This window comes from Sebastes umbrosus, chromosome 4 (assembly GCF_015220745.1).
Source record: "Sebastes umbrosus isolate fSebUmb1 chromosome 4, fSebUmb1.pri, whole genome shotgun sequence".
Taxonomy (NCBI): Eukaryota; Metazoa; Chordata; class Actinopteri; order Perciformes; family Sebastidae; genus Sebastes; species Sebastes umbrosus.
In genome coordinates, this window is record NC_051272.1 from 24922203 (window position 1) to 24947518 (window position 25316).

The following is a 25316-nucleotide window of genomic DNA, read 5'->3' on the forward strand; positions in this document are numbered from 1 at the left end:
ACTGATAGTAATTAATGTTGAATATGAATAACAAATAATGTTGTGGGATTATTCCTTATTTCATGGGCTATTTGGGGATCATTCAATACTTATGTATGAAAAATAAATAAAAACAAAGCATTCGAATACTGATTTGGAGGTTAATTACCATGGCAACTGGCAACGCTTCGAAGCATTCGGGTCAGCCCTAATAAACTTGTAGTTTAGTAGTAGTTCATATAGATCTGAGAACAAAGTTGTGCTGCTTTTCAATGGTGCAAACAAACACACATAAGCTCAGTATAATGGGATACATTCCTGTTGTAAATGATGAAAAGATCATATTTGTGTGTTAGTTAGTACAAAGAAGAAAGTAGATCCTGGTAATACCCGACCATCGGTAATCATTCTATGGCTTCAGATAACGATCAATGTGTCTTGACAATGCTGTTCTTCCTCCTTCCTCCGAATATCTCACCTCTCATGTTCCAAAACAACTACAACTCTGTCTTTCTACCGTGGTTATCCTCTGAAACACGTACCTCTGATACCACATTACTTATTAGCCAAAACCTAATCAGTCCAGAGTCGCTCGCTGACATGTTGCCTTTCAGTCTATTTACCACACAGCTAAACATTAAACCTATGGCATCATTGCTCAAACCTGCATCATTCTCTCCACCACAAAGATAACCGACAGGGTCAATCATTAACTCCTGATAATGACAGAATAGACTTTACAGCAATCTAATCAGGTTGTACTTAAAAATGTTACATTAAAAACAATAACCTTGACTAATCTATTATTCACTTCAGCTCTAATTACAAATATCATGAAGGCAGGATTTATTACGAGGCTGTTGTGTTAGACTGGATTAGTTTTAGTTTGGTGTACCTGATAAACTAAACCGTACTTTTTATTATATTAAGAATTATACTTACATTGTAAATCTTGTACAACATGCATTTTGTACTTATAGTCATTCTAATACAGTAAAAGCAAATGTGAATGTAAAATCTTATATAGAATTAAACAGAATAGAATAGGTCTAAAATCATCAGACCAGGAAACCGAGAAAGAAAAGGTCTATTCTGCTTCAAACGTTGCCCCTTTCACCCACCCGTCCCTGGAGACCGCCGTCCTCTCCTTAACTTTTCTTTTTCTATTCACAACGGTGACCCTTCCCTTCCTCCCAGTCCTCTGGGACTCTATTCTTCTTTCTGAAGTACAGCGGTGCCACACAGCGGGGCACGAGGAGTTCAAGGGATCAGTACGCTTCGAGGATCTGGTGAAGGCTGTTAACAGAGTATCTGAGAACGTCACTATAACAGAATAGTGTTGAGATACATCATCATCAGTGCAAGTATGTATATGAAATATAATTCATGCGTGTGTTTTATCTTTTAGTCAGTAAGTTAAACATACAACACACAACCAACCATTACTTCGAGCTATCCGGTACTGTAGTATGAAAAACCCTGTCTAGGTGGGTTTTGTACATTAATAGGAGGAACAGCCTGTATGAGGAAGTATATATCTGCACTTTACTTCTGCTGTTTGTGAAGGGTGTTAGTGTGGCTGAGCTTCACACTAACGCCCTGTCAGAGAGAGTGGAAATTGGTGAGAATGGGTGAGAATTTCTCACTAATCAGGTTATTTAATGACACATTTACACTTTCCCACCGTAGTAGATGTTTTTTAAGATATAAAACAGCATTCCCCACAGTGGTAATGATCCCCACTGTCTAGGAGTTACCCACATTAGTTAAGCTCACAGTCTAACAAATCATTCAAAATCTATTGTGTCTTTTTTCCTTACTGAAAATAAGTTCTTAAACAAGTATATATAATAATATATATATAATAATAAAACTTTATTTGTATAGCACTTTTCTTAAAAGGACTGTTTGTAACTTTTTACACGTATAAATCTACCGGGTCGGGATCCCATGCGCGCTCACATATGCGCGCTCGCGTGTGGCCGGAGTCTCTGCTCCTCTGTCTGCTTGCCTTCACTCACACACCGCGTGCGTTCTCGCTGTCTCGCTCCATTCTCACGTGCATGCGCGCTCACTACACACTGCAGAAGAGTTAGTTTAGCTCTGAGAATATCTAGTGAATGTACAGTGGACATTTGTGCAGAAATAACTGCTGCAGCTCCTCCAGACCAACAGAGGTTGTCCGTGTTTTGTGAAGTGACGTGACTCCGCAGAGAGAAACGTTGTGGTCTCCGACCGGGTGCCGGTGTCTCCCTGCGGGCGCAGTCAGGAGACAATAACGTTTCTCTTTTCCTGCTGCAGCCCCGGCACCGACCCGCTTTTCCTGCTTCAGCCCCGGAGGCTGAAGCAGGAAAAGCCAACACTAGGATCGGCAGTGATTCATGGAGAGACCTCCGTCTGGTCAGCTAACATTACTGCCAAGCAGGTGAAATATAAAGTGATATTGTGGTTTTAGCTCAACTTTTTGATAAACACACTGTAGGCTGTGTGTGTATATGTGCAAAATGTCCAGCACCAAACTGCAGAGAAGTAGACAAGCTATGTTAACTAGCAGGATGTAGCTAACTAGCTAACTAGAAAGTCAAACTTGTAGCCTAGCAGCTAAAGATTTCTCTCAGGAGTTGAGACCAAAACAACACAAAGAGAAGAGTGATAGATTCACATTCATCAGGTGGTAAAGGTGGTTAAAGCAATAATAGACCCTTTTCAAGGCCGCCATTTTAACTTGTCATGACAGAAAAAGCCCAGGTGTAAGGTGTAGAAAGCACGCAGTGAGCCATAGCAGTCCATTTTGACATGTCATTGCAGGTTAAACACACACAGGTGTAACTAATGACATGAATTATGGCCCTGTTCCATTCAGGTGGAACAGGACCTTGGTATTGTGCATGCTGACTCACTGGAAGGGCTGTGACACTAAATAGCCTACAATGGACCATAATTGATTTTATCAATTACACCAGTGTTTACCCTGCTATTGGTGCCTTCAAATGGGGTCGTGTTTACCGTGTTCACAAGAAGAGTCCATCCGAACGCACTCCTCTTCTGGTATTCACAACCTCGTAAGTGGAAAGTTTCTGAAAGCTCAGAGTTCACGAGTTGTGACGTGTTTGTTGACTTTGTCAGAAATGACAGAAGCCATGGAAGTTCATTTTTCGGCACATAATAAGTGAATATATTATAATTTTAGTTGCATATTGTTTTTCTTTGTAATTTTATAATATGTCTGAGGAAAATGTTGATATTCCAAACTACCTAATCTTTTTCCGCTGTCATTATACCTTTGCATTTACTGCGTTATGTTACCTACTTGCTAGCCTCTGCGGCTTCTAGATGGCGACAGTAACGTTAACATTGCCGTTTCTCAGCAGCGGTGTTCTTACGTCTTCACCACTTGAACGCCAAGCGTATCGTGTACACGACTTCCCATGTTGTAGAGCTTGCGAGTTTCATTTGAAAGCACCATCAGACACGTCAAAACGGCTGCTGTGAAAAAAGCCTATATCAGGAAATAAAGAACCTAAATGGAGTGTATCATTATTACAGCAATGTTATTTGTTTTAAATTTGTGTTCCGTTAAATCTGTTTTGTTATTGATTGGCTAAAGTTATATCATGGTGCTGACAAAAAGTGGAGCCTACTGTCTTTAATTAGCTTAAAACATTATAATTCACTGTTTCAAGTTGGATCAGACAATGTTTTACTGTTGGTATCCAGCTAACAACACAAAATCAGATATTTTTTACCTTTGAATCTCAGATTTTAAACTAACATGGATGGGCAAACTCCATCTGCTGATGAAGATCATGTGATATGATCAAAGTCTCCAGAACAGCTACCAATAGGGGATTGTGGTGAGATTGTTTTCTCAACCGCCGTTTCCTAGGTCAAAAATGAACTCTAAACCTCAACAACAGATACATTTAGTATTTGGTATGTGTATATATTTAGTAAGCTCTATTTAAAACTAGTTTGTGCGGTGAAAGACATTTTAATTTAGTGGTACATAAACTTAGTAAACACATTACAACTAGACCAAGTTTGAACTTAGGAGCAGCTGTTGCTGGCTCCAGATATAAAACTGTCTGACAAACTAAACCTCCTCAAGCTCCACAAGAATATGGTAAAGGTCACATACCAGTATGTGAAAGCCAAGTATGACACTCTCATGTTTTTATACAGATATTCATGTTAAGCTGACCTCTGGGGATGTGATTTCTCTGAGCTATGATTCCCAAACGCTTTATTTCCCTTGGCGCTCTTCCCAAGTATCACTTATTTTTTCCTCCTGACTAAATAAACAAAACAACGTCTCAAGCCATTATGCCTTGGCACTGACTCAGAGAGCAGAAATAACTCAAACTCAAAGTCCCATTTGGGAAATACGTAAGTTCAAATAATGTATGTCGTTATTCTTTATACATCTACTGGGACTCAGCTCCACCCATCTGTACATCCTCCTCCCTGCTTCAACCCTCAGCTCTAGTGTGCTTCTTATCACAGGACCTTATAGGATCACATGGATTATTGGGCAATTCATTATGGTGTTACATGGTGTGTAAAATCACTAGTAGTATCAGCTTATTATTATTTATTACACGGCTTTGTTGAATACTTAATTCTTATTGGTCAATCACGGCATTCTACGGTCTGTTATTTCTTTACAAACCGTTGCTATGGGCGCAGTTCTGATGTTGGACTCTGGCGGACCGTTATTGTGTAAAATTATTGATTTTCGCGTTGCGTTAGGGTGCAGCAAAGCCCTTTCGGGGTTTATGTAAGGGATAATGTACAGTGAGCCGGTCATTGTTGTGAAATAAACCCAGACAGGGCCGGTGGACCACGGCGCCCTGAAGGGGTTTATTTCACAACAATGACCCGCTAGCTGTACATTATCCCGCTTATTACACGGCTACTTACTTAAGAAATCAATAATTTGACACAAAAACGGTCCGCCAGAGTCCGACATCAGAACTGCACCCATATAAAGATTGAATAACAGACCGTAGAACGCTGTGATTGACCAATCAGAAACAAGTATTCAACAAAGCCGTGTAATAATTCACAGCAAAGGCCTGACTCGCTGTACATTGTCCTTTACACGAAAGTCACTAAAAGAGAAGGAGAAAAATAATTGTTCTGCCTACACACAGCTCAAAGTCTGATGATATACAGGTCTTAGAAGATCTCCAGTGTTACTTCTTCTAACTCTCACTTGAGGAGCAATACTTAATGTTCATTGTGAAACACACATAGCTGGGATTCAGACAATGACCCTAATACCCTGTGTACTGTATCTGTGCCCTTTGACTGGGCCTGTCTGCATGGGGAGGAGGAGGAAATGGCTGTACTGACCACTATATAAACATTACATCAACCCTAAAAGCAGCCGGCCTGCCACTCTTTGATTCCCTTTCATTCCTAGCAGTCTGCCTTCACTGCTGATAACGCCCCGGTTCCTTCCTCCATAATAACACTCAGACCCAGAAACAATCAAGAAATCACCTTAAAGGCTGTTTGCTCAGGGATCGGCCTATTTAACCTTAGCTCCTCATAATCTGATAACTTGGAACAAAAACGTAAAGAGGAGGGGGAAAAAATGCACAATGCTTCATTTTTGCTCCTTGAATTACGCAAAGTTGCATAAGGTGGAGGAGTCGCTGGTGGTGCCCTTGTTGACTTGCTGAGTGGAGAAAGTGGAATCCTCTACGGCTATAGTTTCTGCAAAATCATGTTATCTGACTCAAACCAAAATATGTGTGTATGTGTGTGTGTTGATGATTAGCAACACAAAACAAGGTTCACAAAGAAGTACAAGGAAATACATAATGTTGTCTTCTCCTTTCCTTCATTGAGTTTTCCTTTCCTTTTCCGGTCTTTTGTAGTAGCTTTTTTTCCAGCTGTGCCAGTGACTCTTCACTATAGTCTTTTTTTTTTATTATTCTTTTCTCCTCTTACAGTGTTTATGTGTCAACATCTCCTGCCCTCGACTTGATTTCATTGTTATAGATAACAGCATGAGTTTATGTTTTTTTTCCTCATCAGGTAGCCTGGCTGTGTGGCACAAGCGGTGTTTTCTTCACCCATGATTGTCGAATAATCAGCCCGTTGGCACAAAAAGGCGTATGAATGACACGATAATGCGCAGGGCATTAAGCGTGCAATAAGAACGACTTTCTTGCTTTTGGCGTGTCATTTGTACGCCATGTAGTTTGTACTGACTGCAATGTAAACGCGTCCGGTAAATACGCCACCCTCAGAGTTAGTGACGTAGAATAAAAAGAGAGAAAGTCTGCTTATGATGGGCGCGTGGGGAGGTGGTCCAACAAAAACATGACTTTTAACCAGGAGGCCAGTGTTCGAGACCAGAGTTTTGTTGTGTAAGTTAGGTTAGTGATGTTTGTTTCATGCTTCTTAGTGACGTTTGTGACATGTTTTCCGCACTGATGTTACGTTGTTTCCATACGTATTTTACTTAATTTACCTACTTATTTTTAGCCCAACCATGATGTTTCCCTATACCTAACTAAGTGTTTTTTTTGCCTCAACCTAACTGCGGACGTTACTGTAATTTTGTTGTGAGGCGTAGGAATGAAACGCAAAAAGCGGCATACAAGTGACATGCAAAAAGCCTACAATGCATCCTCATGACACGCAGAATGTCCTTGTTTTTGAAGAATAATTTTTGAGCTTTTATGCCTTTATTTGATAGTGACAGAGTAGTATTGAAAGGGGGAAAGAGAGAGGGGATGACATGCAGCAAAGGGCCGCAGGTCAGATTCGAACCCCAGGCCGCTGCAGTAAGGACTCAGCCTTTGTACATGCTCTACCAGGTGAGCTACAGCAGTGAGTGTGCAAGGCCACTATACATTTTGACGTGTATACTATTTCATCAATCATATTGCATTTATCCTTGTATTTACAACATAATTCGAGTCAATCACATTCATAGTGAGATCACAGTGTGAGTATATAAAATATTTCATAAAAGTAAATTAATTGTGTCTGTGTGTTCAGCTTTCCGCCTCAAAATGCAAAAGTTCGTCTCCCAATTCAAACATCAAGTGTGATACGTGGTGAGATTTTTGGAAAGTCGCGATTCTCACTTTCTCCTGCCGGCCTCTAATAAATTGGCAGCTTGTTCTCTATTTAAAGTTCATTGTGAGCGACGTACTCATTGTTTCTGTTCTAACATAACTTCCTGTCACTTCCTGAGCCCACCCACAGACCCCTGATAACATATTTGAACAACATGAAGGGCTTTTAAGTAAAGCATTATGTTGTACTTCATGCCTCCAGCTCATTAAGGTCAAAAAAAGGAAGACGAGAGCCACACGACATTGGCTAATAAATCAAGACTTGTCTCACTTAATCTGGTCTGGGTTCACTTTAAGCCTTCTTAGAGCATTGCTGTTGCCAAAACATCACTTGATAGACTGCACTGTTCCTTCCTCTGTAGTGTACCATAAATCTCCAGCCTGGCCACACAGATTTCAATTCGCAAATATTAAACATGTTCAATATTTACGTTCGGATATCCTGTTGTGTGTGGGTAACACACAGGACACATGACAGCCGATGATGCAGTCACATGGGAAAGAACCCCCTTTTGGTGCCTTAGGCGAAATACGGATTTAAAGACTTCTGCACCTCCTCTTGGCTCTGTTTTCAGGCTTTAATCTAGCCCATGACGGGAGACTTGGGCCAATCACAGGTCATTTCAGAGAGAGCGTTCCTTTTGAGCGTTCCTATTGGCTGTGCTCCGGCTGGTGGGCGGTGCTTGGTGTTTCCTCAACTAATCTCAACATGGCTGCCGGGTCACAAACTTTCTCATTTTACAGCTAAACAGTACACTACAAGATGTTTCTGAAAACATTTGAGGCGAGAAATAGGCATTACAGTAACAGAATATTAATTTATATTTGATCAGCGCTGCCTAGTTTGACCGTTTGATTGAAGTTCGTGAGTGATTGACAGCTGCTCAGAGATGGCAAGGCTCCAGCTCGGCTCTGATTGGTTATTTTCTCCAGTCTGTGAAATCTTGCAGATGCCATTAGGAGCACCAGAGGACACTGGAGGACACCGGAGGACACAAAGGCAGATGCTTAGAGGCCCAGAATTTCTCCCATTTGTGTGGGACATAGGAATCTTCCAGGACACGTGGACCGGGACCCTGGCCGTGATGTAATGAGAATTTAAACAAATATAACGAAAAAAGCTTCTGAAATAAATTGCCTACCCTAGCTTTAATGATCTGGATATTCAGGACACACATTAATAATGAACTTGGAGTTTGTTTGTTTTTTAATGTTGGTTATACTATACTATTAATCATTGACTACTGGAGATAAAAGATTAAATTAAAGTACATTATAACCCACTTTATGGGAAAACTTGGAGACTCAAGATCTGACACATTATCCACAGCGTCAGTTGTACCTTTGAGGTAAAGGTAAGGCTTATGGTAAATTCACATACTTGTAGAGGTCTTTTTATTAAATCCAGACTCACCTTTTTCCAATAATAATACGTCTCTCTGTTTTGGTGTGTTCAGTTTTCTGCCAGGACTGATAGACTGCAGCAACATAAGTTAGTTAGTAACAAAGTTAGTAAGAAAACAAATCAACTTTTAATTCTATTTTGTTATTGGTTCCTGTAATGGACCACATCTACTGTTGATTTATTCTTTTTTTCTACATGCAGACGATCCCTTTATGTGTCTGTATATTATATATTTGCTATATATCATATAGCATTTGAGATTGATATAATTTCTGTGAGAATACAAGTGGCACAAAACTCCACAAGAGAAATTCAATATGAGCGTCCTCCTGTGGAATACTATAGGAACATGAATCATAAAAAAATGCGAAAGCCATGTCTAAAAATATCCACACTACCTCCAAAAACTCCCGGCGCATGATGGCTTTAGCTATGAGTGTGTTTGTCTCCAGGTACAGTATCAGCCTCCCACACCAAAGTCCTGCTGCTGCTATCGCGGGCCACATCAGAGGCTATGGAAATGAGTGACGTAGTATTTACTGTTCCCAGCACTGTACAGAGTGCGGAGCTGCTGGCTTACGATACCCATCTGAACACAATGCACTTGCCATCAGAGCTTCCTGCTAATGCTGCTGGCCATGCAGTAGGAGGAAGATTTACATGAATGCATACGTACCCATACCCACATATTCTGGACACTGAGGGCTGGACCATCACACTGATCATAGAAGTGTGATCAGTGTGATGTTTGAAATGTGTTAAAGTTAAAGTGCCTTGTGGGGTGTGATGTGTGTTTGTCCGCAGGGAAGGAGGAAGTATACTGCAGGTTTTGTATTACTAGTGACTGGCTTCATTGTGCTGTATTCATGGGTGTAATTACTGCCTTTAAATCATTAAGGAAACTACGGCTATACATGTCCTTTCGCTTTTTAAATGTAGACTCTGAAGAACAACGTTTGCTGGGACATCCTGCCCCATGTGACCCTGGTCAGCATGTCCAATTTCATCCTGAGGGGAACATGAATATCTGTGTCAAATTTCATGGCAGGGCCGGTTTAAGACATGGGCCATATAGGCAGTCGCCTTGGGCGCCACCTTCTGGGGGGCGCTGGACGCCCTCTAAAAAAAACAAAATGCCGGTGGGCGCCCTTCCTCATTTTCTGCATTGTAACAAATGAACAAATAAATAAAGAAAGAAAATAATACACTTTTTACCCCTGTAACCAAATTGTGTTCCAAAGTGCTAGAGCCAGCCCTGTTTCATGGCATCAAGTCCAATAGTTGTTAACGAATTTCACTAAAGAAGAAGAATGTCAACCTGCTGGTGGCACTAGATGAAAAGTCAGGAGATCATTACTATACATCCGAAACACTGCTGCCTGTCATATGTTCATTTTGTGCTAATGGGGCATTAAATATCTTACTTGAAGAACTCTAGCGCTCCATCTGGAAAGGTAGTATGACAGAGTGAGTGAAACAAGAGAAAAATAATAATTTTTCATCCCCACTTACAGCCTTGCCTGGCCGTGACTTGCTCAGAGGCCACTGGTAGTATGATAGCTATCTGCTGACAATAAGGCCTTTGAGCCTGTTTCTCATTTACATGGACTGGGGAACTGTGACTCTTTGTAATTCATCTTGTACGCGCTGAGCTTCCAGTCGCAACCCTTGTCGACGGCAACATGTTTGGGGATGTTAATTTGAAACTGGACTGTCTTGATACTGTCGAAGGGGGTTGTGAGTGGGCGGAGGGTGCAGCATTCCACAAAGGGAGGACTTGACTTGTGACTTATGCACTTTAGATCAATAATGGGAGGCGAGTTTTCTAATCTGGATACAGTGAGAAGAATACATTTTGGAGAGGGATGCTTGCGTTGACGTCACTAAGTCATCACACGTCATCCACATTTTAGTGCAAGGCATTAGAATAGCATCTAGCGCAAAAGACAGTGTTCATCAGTGCTGTCAGGAGGCCACAGACCACAGAGAAAGAGAGAGAAGCAGATACAGCGGATGGGACAGAGAAAGGCTCCATAATCATGCAAAGTGTTGTACTTTTCCTGGGTCACTAATGTGTCAAGCTGTGACTTTGCACGCACTCTCTCTGGACTGCACCTAACAAACCACGCTTTATCTTTTGGCCTATTTTTAATTCCATTCCAAACCGATTTCCAGCGTAGGATGGCCAGACAAATGTCATAACAATCCAAGAAGAATACGCAATGGACGTGTTATTTGAAGCAGACGAGCTGTGTCTATATAGCCTGGAAGTGCCTGAGAGAAAGGACCGAATCATTAAAGGAGTCACATTTGAAAGCTGAATTATTTATTACAATGTTAATGTATCAGATCTGTTTAATTTCGTGTTATATATTAATTTAATAAGAAACACTTATATATCAAACTTTAATGATCCCCATAGGGACATTAGGCTCAGCGGGGAATAGACAAATGTAATAGAATATGGAATAATATTGAATATGTGATAAAAGTAAATCAATTAAACATAATATGAATAAATGTGCTGCTTCCGCACAATTATTATTCTGAATTTATGCAAATGTCAATATAGTATTTAGCCTAATTATACCTTTTCAGAGATCCTATTGGTTAATGGAGTTTGGTGACCTCATGTTATTCCACCGTATCGCCACCTAATTACAACCTGAGCAGAAGCCTAATAATCCCAAATACTGTGTCGGTGTGAAGGGAACTTAACATATGAAGAAGACATTTAAGATGTGAGGGATTGTATAGAAGAAAGAATCAGTACAGCATCTTAAAGTCACAGTAGTGTTATATCTGATTGGTCAGCTGGAGGGACAAAAGGCAGAATTAATTATATTTAAGATGCTAAATATGAGATTGGGAGAATTTCTTTTGCGTCTGCACGGCTCTCAACATGGCAACGGGTGAGCCATTGGCTTACAGCTAACGGTGCTAACGGTAAAAACAACGACAACACTACTGACAGAGCAAAAAGTGTTAACCTGGGGTAACCGGAGGGGGGTTGCTACGCTTCTGCAACGGCGCCGTCGGTCTGGAAGGCGTTATTAGCTGTAATAAAAGCATGAATGGCCGAATTGGCAACAAAGCACAGAGAAACTTGGATTACAACACACACAGAGGGAGAGAGACTTCATTCTCTGCTCAGGTAGACATTACTCCTCTATATCTTTAAATAGACAATAGTTGTTTGCTGCTATACTAATGCTCTGGATATCGTACAAAGCACCTTCCTGTCCTGGATAAGATTGATCTGTGATCAACTGGGCGTGGAACGAGTGATAGAAATAATACTGTACAACAAACAATGTATTACAACATTATCATTCTTTTCACCAGATATATATTAGACTGAAATTTAACTTTGAAAGCAGGTAAACTGTAATTGTTCTTGCCATGTTCAGCCAGCCTCTCATAGCATCATTAGGTGTAGGAATGGGGATGTTGAACAGTGTCGGCCTATGAGATACAGAGACTACTGACAAGCATCATGGTATAGACATAAATATACATATAAGGTCAAAAATCGAAAATTCTTTTTTAAAGGGGAATTGAAATTAAAACCATGATACCAACTAAATAAAACAGAACAACTTACCAGAAATATTCACTTTAAACGGGTAGTAAACATACAGACTGTGACGTGTACTTAATTATTAACCTTACTAACGTATTCAGTATTGAAAAAATGTCCTTTCAAGGAAGCAAAATATTTCCCCTTTTTCTAACAAAGCTTTTGATTCTTTCAAAATTTACATTTTTTTTTTATCTGACTAAACTAAATTTAACATCGGATGCATTTCACACGACCGAGAACAATCTGTATGATGACCCAAAGCATTTACTGTTTTTGAAAGCAAAGACATGCTGGTGACATTGCTCTGGTATTAAGTATCATTTATTATTAAGTTATGATCTGCAACTCATCCTCTCAGACTAGTTTCCATGACCTAAGAGGGGCACAAAGGTGTAACGCCCCATCATAACAGTCACTTCCTTGGTTCTGCAAGGGAGCGCTGACAGACCGCCGGACCCAGTACAGTGTGTTAAAATGAGACCAGCGAGGACAGGAGATGTCAACACACAAACACTGCGAGAGGAGATTAAAAGAGCGACAAGAAGCGACTAGAAATGAGCGGAAAAAAACAACAAGGAGGAGAAAAAAAATTAAAGCAGCAGTAGGCGAGATTGGAGGTCACTATATCCTGACAGCAATGCATCAGACAGGTAATCTGAAAAAAATCATGTGCCTCTGTGTCCTCCGGTGCTCCTAATGGCATCTGAAAGATTTCACAGACCGGAGGAAAACAACCAATCAGAGCCGAGCTGGAGCCTGCCGTCTCTGAGCAGCTGTCAATCACTCACAAACTCCAATCAAACGGTCAAACTAGGCAGCGCTGATCAAATATGAATCAATGTTCTGTTACTGTAATGCCTATTTTCTCACCTCAAATGTTTTCAGAAACATCTTGTAGTGTACTGTTTAGCTGTAAAATGAGAAAGTTGAGACAGACATGTTGAGATCAGTTGCAAAAATACAAAGCACCATCCAACAGCCGGAGCCCAGCCAATAGGAATGCTCAATAGGAACGCTCTCTCTCTGAAATGACCTGTGATTGGTCAAAGTCTCCCGTCACGGGTTCGATTTTTTAAAGCCTGAAAACAGTCATGAGGAGGTGCAGAAGTCTTGTTTTCTCTCAAAACACTTAAATTACAATATGCTGAAAGGTTATTGTGGAATTTTTGCCCAGAGATGCCAAAAACATTCTGCTTACTGAAGCTTTAAGGAAAAGAAAAGAATAAGAAAACGATCACAATATGTTTTTGTCCCTTTGACTAGGAACTTAAGGCCACACTTATATAATATGCTGGAGGGCTGATTTCAAGTGTCTAAAACCTGCAAAGGAGACGATCAGGCCTCCAATCTCCGATTTCATTAAAAGACAAGATGCTGAAAAAGCAGCAGGTTTTGTTTCAAAACGAGAAAGACCTGACTGTGATGTCTCTTAAAAGTTCTCTATTTGATATCCAGAGCATTAATATAGCAGCAAACAACTATTTGCTATGTAAAGATATAGTGGAGCCAGCCGTCGCCATGTTGAGAGCAATAGAAATGCTCCCAATCTCGCATTTGTCACATTTAACTGAATTACTTCTGACCACAATTTTAGGCTCAATGATCTCAAATTTAAAATGAAACACTGGATTCCTTTTCTTACAACATTTATTAACAATCCCTGAAAATGTGTTGTCATAACTGTGCAACACAATGACAGTTCTCTTTACTGAGGCACGCAGTTATGAACCATCATCAGTCTGTAAACCTGTCTCTCTCTTTACAGTATTAAAAACAACTGTGGTGGCGACAGGTTCACATTTGCATGTGTACTGTCTGACCTGTGTTCGTCTCTGGTCACTGTGTGTACTATTCATAGATGTTGATTAAGTCAGCGAGCAGTTGCACCTTTACTTCCTCATTGAAACCAACCGAGTTATCACGCCAGCTCAGTGTTTCACCATGAGAGTGAATTACAGTAAAGAACCGATAAGACAAAAAGATCTTGACTCGGCAACTCTTACTTTCTTTTTTCTGGAGCTTTCAACTTCCCAGTCTCCATCATGAATATTTTGTAAAACTAATATATTTCCAAGGCCAAGAATAAACTTTCATGCTAAATAAATAATAACTATTTCAATCCTATTTAATCCTCACTATTACATGTGTATTTTGTAGTTTCATTTTACTCCGACAGAACAAACCAATACAGGATCACACTAAAAGGTATGGGCTGATTAAAAACACACATTCACACATTCACACATTCGACATCTTGGATTTTCAACCATTTTTACACTTACAGTTCAACAGAATTCAACTTTGAGCCCCAAATCTGCTGACAGGAAGTGGAACATTATCTGTATATAAATGATTAAGCTTCTTTGCATGATGTGAAGACATTAAAACATTAACCAAGTACAAGTTTTCATACCAAAAAAAGGGAAAATAGTTTGTTTGTCAGCACCTTTGCTGTCTAATCTGGTGCCTCTGGTGAAGTTCTGGTTTAGGTGTGGCATATATTATAGTTATTGTTAAAGAAATAAGCCATCGTTGTCCGTTGGTAGGAGAAGTTACTTGAAGCGCGGTCTCTGGTGTGCAAGTCACATATTTAACATTTGACATAAATATCCACCCAAAGCTCCTCACTTACAGAGGTTATGCGTTAAAAACCTGTAACACCACTTCTGCTTTAGAGAGTCAATGAGTGCAAGAGGCTGCGTGCACTAGTACAGCAAAGAGTATTTAGGTCTTTTTTTCTAGCGTGGCAAGTCTCCATATTGGAAATCCACTAGACAATCTATCTAAACTATTTATCTGATTCCCCACATCGATATCGGTGCTAGAGCTGCAACAATTAATCAACCATTAAATTAAATATTATTTATTTAGTAATTCTTCAAGAAAAAAAGTAAAAATTCTCTGATTCTAGCTTCTTAAATGTGAATATTTCCTGGTTTCTTTACTCCTCTATGAGGAGTTAACTGAATATCTTTGAGTTGTGGACAAAACAAGACATTTGAGGTCGTCATCTTGGACTTTGGGAAACACTGATCAACATTTTTCACCGTTTTCTGACATTTTATAGACCAAACAACTAATCAATTAACGAGAAAATAATCAACAGATTAATCGATAAAATTAAAATAATCGTTAGTTTCAGCCCAAATCGGTGCCAATGCTGATTTTTATTTAGTGAATCACGTATTGGCTGCGATGTGACGATGCACATTACAAACAGCTTCTTTGTCAATATAAAACTCTGTCCTGTGTCCACTGAGTGAGACCTACGGGGTTTAAATGTGTAAAAGTGATCACAGCATCCCTAAGAAGGACCCCCTGATGCAATGCACTTCGGCAAGATAATGTGCTTCATCGTTTGTGGTCTGAAAGCCCGGAATCAGCCAGCACCAGGCCTCATAAGGAACACCTCCGATTATTAAAAATGACTTTTATAACTTGTCATTAGTTATCAATACAACCCAATACTGTCTTCAAAATGACCCGAGGTCACGACACAGCTCTATGTGTCTGTTGTATTGGACTCCATCGGACTAGTTAATAAAGTGATTAGTGTGAGTCGTGGCTACAGGAGTGACAGGGACACCGAGCTGCACCTCATTTCATTCCTGACCCCTTTGTGTCGGCCACACACATCCTCACATACCATTCTCAACCTCTCTCTCTCTCTCTCTCTCTCTCTCTCCAGAAAGACCAGTGGGACGAGGACAGGTGGGTCCGTGGCTGTGGATGTCTATAACTGTTATGCAAGCTTTGTTCATGGGGGGGATGCATTTATAACACATTTCACACATACAGGTCAGGTCACTGACCTCTGTGCAATCCTGAATAAATAAAGAGATTCCAAATATAAAGTTTCTCATTATGAATCATTTACAAAAGAATGACTTTTTTTAGTTTCACAAATAAATCCAACATAGTTAGACTTTAATAATATATGCTCTCCACGTCTTCCAATAAACAGCCCAACCATTGTTAAACCTCTCCAACTTGAAGGTCGGCGTATTAATTACTTGCTGACATAAATTTGAATCCAATTAAAAACCCTCAAAGGAGCATTATTCTTCTTATAGTGAGCCATGACATTATCATCTGCCATCAAACCCTCTGTGGGTGAAATTGTTTTGCAACTGTTTATATTTTTTATGCAGAAACTTTTTCTCACAAGTTTGAGAAAAAGTTTATGTATAAAAAGCTCAAACTTTTCTCATACACTGTAAACAATTTGCTGTTAATTTACAGCAGGATTTCAACAGTATTAACCTGTTATTGCTAAAAACAGTGCTTTACTGTTAATACAAAAGAAAACCTGTTAAATTACGCTCATAGGCCGTTTTTTAACTGAACTATAATGCATTCTTAAAAAACAGCACTTTACTGCTGATCAGCTGTCTAAAGTATCATCAGTAACAGTTTCATGCAGTATTGTTTTAATTCTGGGACCTGATCTGCACATGTGAGGCTTGTACATTGTACGTGATTGTAAAATCAGTGAATTAGCTTTATTGTTCTTCACTCACATGTTGTTATGGTTTGCATTCTGTGCTTGTAGCCAGCTAGAGACAGACATTTTGGGAAAAGTGTCAACAAGTCTATTATATCCTAACAAGTGCCTTTAATTGTATTTAGTGTGACTATTCCTATGTCTGTAACCTGCTAAGTGTATTCATCTAGGCAACAAATAATGTTTATTAAAATGTTTGTAGAAATATTTGTATATATGTAAACAGTATATATATGTATATATAAATAGATTTTATTTTATTTTAGTGTTTTACATTTTATTTCTTTTATTTGTGTATATTATTTTTAGTTATATATGTATTTTTTGTATATAATATGTTTTTCCTATATCTATACTGGCTTATTTTATATGAATATTAGGTTTATTAAGTTTCTTTGTACCGAGAATGTTATTATTGGGGACGTTTGTGAATGTCTGTTCTGTTGTTTTAAAGTGAACAAAAAAAACAATAAATATAATATTGAAAAAAGAATGTATGTAAAAAATACAACCTAAATAGTGCATTAAAACAAATCAGTAAGATAATGTAAAAGAAAGGTGAAAAACAGCTATATAATGTATCTTTAAACAGTAAATGAACTGTAAAATACTGTGAAATTAATTAAAAAAAAAAAACAGTTCAAACTGTAAATTTCAGCGAAAGTATAATAATGTTAATTTTACAGTAACATAAAGGCAACCCTACTGCCAGTTCTTTACTGTTATTTTACTGGGAAATTCTTCACAGTGTAAGTTTGAGTTTGTGTTGCACCAACTCCTGACTGGAGAGACACCTCACAGTGCAGCAGCTACACCTGAGCGCAACAGGTGCATTTACGCACAAAACTGACCTTCATCATGCAAACAAAGCGCCCCGTTGTGATGAACCAAACACCTGGTTCAACTCTGCATACAAAGGTAAATGAATGAAAGCTTTTCTTACCTCGAGGAGAAGCGCGCTGGAGAGCAGGAGAGTCCACAGAGAGACAGACAGCAGTGGCTTCATGATGGAAACTCTTTTCTACCAGCTGAGTGTTTTCATGTCCAAACTTTCTTTCCCCGTTTGAAAACTCTCTCGTCAAACTATCGCTGCTGCTACACATGAGGGGGAATTAAAAGTCAGGGGAGGAAACTTTCTCTTCTCTTCTCCTCGCTGTTAACAGGGAGGAGGAACCAGTGCGCGTCACTCAGGGAAGTTTCAGTGAAGTGTGCCACTCCTCTTCATCATCATCACTTCAGTTCAGCCTCCTCTCTGCTCCAGTATCACAGTGTTTCACACAGCTCCAACAGCCTCCCCAACGAGCTGGGGACTGTGAGGAAAAGGGCTGAAGCAGACATGAGAAAGAGTCACCCTGCATTCTTGCCATAACTTGGCCGAGCAGGGTGGAGGAATGCACACACAAAGACGAGCTGCCAAGATAAATGCTTTTTGGAAAACTTCTCCAAAGTTACTGACCTAGTTTCACTAGTTCCAAACAAAGTGATGCCGCTTACTGCACATAAGCAGGGGCGTAAAGCAAAGAATCATGGGCTCTTAAAGGGACTGTTTGTAGCTTCTTTTAACGTATAAATCACCCGATCCAACACAAACTACACAGAAGCACCAAAACTTCTATCTAGTGAAGCCCGTCTTGCAAAACAGTGTTGGCCGCGGTCGGAGGACGCGGGGGGGAGACCGTAGCTTTGGTCTCCAGGGCCGGAGTCTCTGCTGTACTCTGCTCCTCTGCTCCTCTTCCTGCCTGCCTTCACTCAGCTCGCTCCTCTCTTACGTGCATGCGCGCACACTCCTCACTGTAGAAGAGTTAGTTTAGCTCTGAGAATATCTAGTGAATGTACAGTGGACGTTTGTGCAGAAATAAATGCTGCAGCTCCTCCACACCAACAGAGGTTTTCCGTATCTTGTGAAGTGACAGGGCTCCGCAGTGAGATACGTTATCGTCTCTGACCGGTGCCAGTGTCTCCCCTGTTCCCTCCAACCGCGATCGGGAGGCTGAAGCAGGAAAAGCCAACACTAGGATCAGCATTGATTCATGGAGAGACCTTCGTCTGGTCAGCTAACATTACTGCCAAGCAGGTGAAATATAGAGTGTTATTGTGGTTTTAGCTGACGTGTGTCGCCTCACTGTTTTGAGCGATGCTCGTTCATGTCTATGAAGCACAGCAAGCGCAAGCGCGAGCCCGACGCTGACTTTCGTTGACTTAACGGCCAAAAGTTGGAGGATATAAAGGACTTGGGGAGTGCAGTCACCAGGGCTAAAGGCCTATAGACACACTAAAACCACATCAAAGAACTAGCGGTGATGAAGGCCGACTGTTGCGTTGTTGCCTCAAGCTGCACCCCCATCACACCGCAAAGACTACAGCCAGTTAGCATGGACGTTCTGCGACTGCGTGGGATGAAATAACTCTCCACACCAGCAGGTCGCGGTAGTCTGTATCCGTCATTCAAAAAGGGAAACCGGAAGACCGAGGACTGTGGATATACAACAAGCCCCCAGGAAGAGCGCCGGGCGTTGATGCCAATTTTCTTAGTGGCCAAACGACGGTACTACAACTTCCGTGTCCTTTACGTGATGCCATTGGGCCCAAAAATACTTTTTCCCAAAGACTTACATTGGGAAAGCGACGTCTGTAACTCTGGCGCCTGCTCTATGGGCCCAATCGATGCGGAAGATCGTCGGAAGATCCGGGTACTTTTCCAGTTGGAAGTCGAGTCATTTTGGCATCATGCCACAGAGCAACTTTCATAGGAATGAACGGGGCCCTGACCCCAAAGCTGTATCCAGTTCTCTTAATACATCCATGATATACAATCCATTGTCATGATACGTACATGAAACAAAGCAGCGTTTGCCGTCCATTTTCACACCACTCTAACTCACCACTTAGCTCCATTCCAGATGGCCATGTCGTGGTGAGTATTGGAATGATCAGATGAGATGAAGATGAAAAATGAGAAGAGCCTTCTGTGTTTTTCCTCTTGACTTTACTCGTTTGCTTGCTTTCCTCACTTCCGTTTCTCTTCTCATGCACCGATTCGTTTAAGCTGAACAGCCAATCAGAGTGATTTCTCTCACCGACAGGCAACCACCGATACAAAAACTAGGCGGAGAAGCTCGCCAACAGCCCCAAATTGTCCGACGGCCGACCGTCGGCTTGGTGTGTCAAGGCCTTAATGTAAAGCTAGCTGTTGACAGTCAGTAAAAAACAAAACACAGGCTGACCGCTTTTTAAACCACATGGTCTCATTTTTATTTTGTAATTTCTACTCTGTTAAACACAGAATATGTGAAGGTGTGTAGTAACGAGTACTGTAACTAGTTACTTTTGCTCTGTAAAATAAATTGTAATGTAAGTAAGTAATGTAATTATTTGTAATGACTAATCAATTACAGTGAACATGCCCAACACTGTTTATACCTTTGTTATTTAAGTAAATGAAGTTTGGTGACTTCAGGAACTGTAGCTTCACCCAACTACAACATGAAGGAGGTTAAATCAGCTGTGATGAGTGAAAACACCTGTTTGCAGGGCCTTTACATTTAACACTAATTACTAATCCCTAAATTACAGCAGCAGCCTGAGATGTCATGTGTATCGTAACTATAATTTATCTGTCCATTGATTCCAAACAAGGCAACAGTTGCTGGTATCTGCTTGACTTCAGACCAGTATAGTGCTGGAGCTGGACTCGTAAAGAGTCTGTTAAAGCAGCGGTCCCCAACCCCCGGGCCGCGGACCGGTACCGGTCCGTGGGTCATTTGGTACCGGGCCGCACAGAAAGAATAAATAACTTACATTATTTCCGTTTTATTTATTATCTGAATCTGAATGATGTTTTATTTTGAAAAATGACCGGATTCTCTCCGTTACATCGTAGTGATACGTTAACGCTAAAATTTAACCCACAAGCTAGCAAAATGAGTAAAAAACAGACGTCTTTGGAGAGTTTCTTTGGGAAGGGGAAAAGCACCACAACAGCACTGAAAACCCTGTTGCCATTTCCGACATCCTATCTGTGTGAAGCGGGGTTTTCTGCAGTGACAGCAACCAAAACTAAATTACGGAGTAGACTGGACATAAGCAACACACTTCGGGTGTCACTGTCTCCTATTACCCCTAGATGGGACCGTCTCGTTGCAGAGAAACAAGCTCAGGGCTCACATTGATTTAGCGTTATGGTGAGTTAATTTTTTCATGCACTTTATATTCGTTTTTGTGGTGTATCTGTATCTTATTTTTGTAGGCATGTTTAAACGTTACCATAGCGACCAGAGAGCGTTAGGGGGCAGAGAGGATGATACTCATGTTATGTTGTTGGCGCGATGTTAAGAGGACGCTGCTAATAAAGTTGCATATGAGTACACAGTGCATTCACGTTTATTATTATATTTACAATATACCACTGTTTTTATGCCGGTCGTATCATTTTATTTTGTTGTATTTATCCGCCACACCTTGAAGGCCTGTCCGTGAAAATATTGTCTGACGTTAAACCGGTCCTTGGCGCTAAAAAGGTTGGGGACCGCTGTGTTAAAGGACTAAAAGGCCGGCTCAGTGTGGTAGAAGGGTGATTTGAATGTTTCTGCACCTCCTCTCTGTTCATGAACAATCAGGAATGGAATAAATATGGGAGTGTGCATGATATGGGCTAGTCATGTAATGTTTATTTATAGAGCATTTTTATCAGCTTTGTCACAGAGCGTTGTACAGGAAATAGCAAGTAACAGACAGCTCTTGAGCATGGCTGGCTGTAAGAACAGCAGACATTCCACCTAGTGTCACTATTCTTAGGAAACCGTGGTGATATTTCAATGATTAAAACCTGAAAATTATACTCTGATGGAGTGTAAGTAGCTGATTTAAATTAGTATTATGTTTTCTTCCTTTCCTTCATCTCCCATGTTTAATTCCTGTTTCTTATTCTATTTTATATTTATTTTTATTTAACCTTTATTTAGCCAGGATGGTCCCATTGATAACGGACTTAAAAACAAAACAGCAAAAAACATCATAATAGTTTCACATAAAAGAGACTTAAAACAAACAATAAATTACATTAACGAGTTAGTAGTGTGATTCAGTACCGGGACAAGTACAGTCAATGTTCAAATAGTCCTTAATCCTGTTTTTAACATCTTGCATGCTTATAAAATAATGTAATTTAAAGTGTATAACCTTCACATTAGCCGTCACTTTGTCAGCTTTTGTAAGTCAGTTTTTTAAATGTTTGTTTTATTCAATTTATGAGTCTGTATTCAAACTTTAAATTTTCACTTTACCATCATGTAGCGAAAAAGGGAACTTTGGGGATAACGGCGCGTATACACGAAAAGATGTGTGAATTGTGTAAAGAAGAAGTTCAAACCGCAATTACTTTCTTGCCTCGGCACATCTCGCCAACCACTATATTAAGTGGGTGTGAATGTCAGTTTCGGAAAGTTACAAAATGTGTCGGCCACAACCCTCCAATTCTGTCGTCGGAAAGGTGGTGGCTCTTTCACTTGTCCATCCCTGGTTTCTCCTTCTGGATGGAGCTGGTCATCTTCTTTGTTGCTTCCTTGGTCACTTGTAGGTCGGAAAGTGGTACAGGTAGAGCAATTCGGCTACTAATCACAGGGTTGGCAGTTCAACCCCCAGCTCTTCCTGGTCACCATGCAGAAGTGTCCTTGGGCAAGACACTGAATCCCAAATTGGTGCTGTATTGTGTGCAAATTAAGTCAAGTCAAGTCGAGTCAATTTTATGTGTATAGCCCAAAATCACAAATCACAAATTTGCCTCAGGGGGCTTTCAAAACTGTACAGCATACGACACCCTCTGTCCTTTACAGTACGACCCTCTCATCAGATAAGGAAAAACTCCCCCACAAAAAAAACTTTTAACAGGGAAAAAAGAAAAAATGGAAGAAACTTCAGGAAGAGCAACAGAGGAGGGATCCCCCTTCCAGGATGGACAGACGTGCAATAGATATCGTGTGTACAGAGTAACAACATAATGAAAATACAACATAGGCAATCCATATGACAAAAAAATAATACATATTATGTGAACATATGTGAGAAGGTGGATCCAGGAGGATGTCAAGCAGCTTTCCGGCGTCGCCAAACAGATAGAGCCAAAGCAACACGACCTCCTCTCCATGCCAAACAGATAGAGCCAGAGCAACATGACCTCCTCTCCACGCCAAACAGATAGAGCCAGAGCAACACAACCTCCTCTCCACGCCAAACAGATAGAGCCAGAGCAACACAACCTCCTCTCCACGCCAAACAGATAAAGCCAGAGCAACACGACCTCCTCTCCACGCCAAACAGATAGAGCCATAGCAACACGACCTCCTCTCCATGCCAAACAGGTACAGCCAGAGCAATACGACCTCCTCTCCACGCCAAACAGGTAGAGCCAGAGCAACACGACCTCCTTTCCACGGCAAATAGATAGAGCCAGAGCAACATGACCTCCTCTCCACGCCAAACAGGTAGAGCCAGAGCAACACGACCTCCTCTCCACGCCAAACAGATAGAGCCAGAGCAACACGACCTCCTCTCCACGCCAAACAGATAAAGCCAGAGCAACACGACCTACTCCCCACGCCAAACAGATAGAGCCATAGCAACACGACCTCCTCTCCACGCCAAACAGGTAGAGCCAGAGCAACACAACCTCCTCTCCATGGCAAATAGATAGAGCCAGAGCAACATGACCTCCTCTCCACGCCAAACAGGTAGAGCCAGAGCAACACGACCTCCTCTCCACGCCAAACAGATAGAGCCAGAGCAACACAACCTCCTCTCCACGGCAAATAGATAGAGCCAGAGCAACATGACCTCCTCTCCACGCCAAACAGGTAGAGCCAGAGCAACACGACCTCCTCTCCACGCCAAACAGATAGAGCCAGAGCAACACAACCTCCTCTCCATGCCAAATAGATAGAGCCAGAGCAACATGACCTCCTCTCCACGCCAAACAGGTAGAGCCAAAGCAACACAACCTCCTCTCCACAGCAAATAGATAGAGCCAGAGCAACATGACCTCCTCTCCACGCCAAACAGGTAGAGCCAGAGCAACACGATCTCCTCTTCACCACAGAACCTAGAGAGAGGACCAGATTTTTGTCTTTAGGTCACAGTTGCTTGGTAATGTAAACGACGTAACAACACGGTATTGCTGAACAATTAAAGCATGAAAAGTGCATCAAGCCATATTTTTTAGCTCTGTTTCAAAAGCTTTTGAACATACCAACAATACAAACGTACAGCAGATACTTGGATTAGCTGCAGTAATATTTTGAAAGAGTTTTTTATAGATGTTTTTTTCATAGTGAAACTTCACAGTGAATCCATTTCACAGCCGAGCACAGCCGAGCACAGCCTCCGCAACGCACAATCACCTTTCTAGTAAGAGGTGAGCGCTTGATACTCAGAAGACAGATTTTGGGCGAAATATTACTTTAAGTTTCACAGAAATTGGAAAACCATTGTAATTACCAGTACTTCAAAGTAGCAGTTTATCTAGCTGTGAATTGCTTCATGCAACATTAACACCTCCTAGTACTTGTGTTGCATCGCTAAAGATGTGCTGTGTTGAGTGGGTGATTTCCTGACCTTTTAAATAGCACACTGGATGCCGAAGCTGCCACAGCTTTGAGACAGACAGTTTCATAATGGCTGTTGTAAGAGGCCTGCTGATGATGATGGCTAATGGAGATAGAGATGATACGAACTGGTCACTATGACCCACCATTTCCAAGGAAATGTTATGTAATCCTCTGGGGGAATGTTGCAGCATGTTTGTCTGTGCTTCTCCAGGCTTGTGCTTTTGTTGCCATATACAGTATATGTTATTTTCTGTGTTTATCTAATGTTTGTGTCCTGCCATCTTTCCACCATCCTCTGTCAAGAGATCAAGGGTCAAGTAGTTTTATGTGTGAGATGATGCTGATAGTGTGCGGGCAGAGGGACTTGGAAGGAATGTCATGTTATCTGTAAGAATTCATAAACATGCACACATCATTTAAACCTTAGACCTCAACACCCCTAGCCTGAGTGCTCTGAAGTGATACTGTGGTTACACCTACAGTGCTACACCAGGGTTGGTTTATATTACATTGCTGTAAGCAGCATCTGCTTTTATTCTGCCCTGATTACACCAAATAATGAAATAGTGCGGTACACCAGCCTGTGTCTGACCAACCCTGTCTCCCACAAAATTACCTTTCCATACAACTACACTGCATAACCAAAATACGTTTTGAGGGGAAAGGTATTTTCTCCCGGATTACCGTCGTGGTTTTAAACAGTTTTAAAGATGTGATTAATGTTGCAAATGGAAAGAAAACAAAACGAAAACGCAACAAAACTACTTGGTCTAGTTAAGTAAAGAAACATCATGGTTTGGCTTAAAATTACGTAAAAACATGGGCAAGAAATGACTCCGTTTCACATGGGACACGAACACCGGTCTCCAGGGGGAAAGTGCGGTGTTTGTTGGAGCCATCCCCTCCTACCTACCAGTAATGGACTTTCTTGCTTGTTATACCTGTTATTATTCAATAACATTTTTATTAGTGCTACAGGAATGAGTCCTGAAACCCGGAAATGAGTTAGCATTCTAGCACTTCTGGTTCCCTCGTCTGGAAGTCAATGGGTTTTTTGAATGGGTTTTTAGTTAGATGCCTTAAAGTCTTTGGTTAACAGAAGCTGAAGAGATTTCAACGTTTTGTTCTACGATATGAAATATAACAATAA

The 25316-nt window shown here is 40.9% G+C and overlaps 1 protein-coding gene across 10 annotated transcripts in view; it reads right to left on the reverse strand.

Annotated features, from left to right (window-relative positions):
• ptprjb.1 (protein tyrosine phosphatase receptor type Jb, tandem duplicate 1) overlaps positions 1–17800 on the reverse strand; it is a 43314-nt gene extending 25514 nt beyond the window's left edge. For 3 of the 10 annotated variants that reach the window (XM_037767842.1, XM_037767836.1, XM_037767840.1), the window contains exon 1: positions 17512–17800. In XM_037767842.1, the coding sequence (XP_037623770.1) occupies positions 17512–17574 (63 nt within the window). In that variant the 5' untranslated portion in view covers positions 17575–17800. The remainder of the gene's footprint in view (positions 1–17511) is intronic. The other 7 variants (XM_037767839.1, XM_037767837.1, XM_037767838.1 and 4 more) reach the window with 4 other exon arrangements.
• Positions 17801–25316: the final 7516 nt, after the last annotated feature.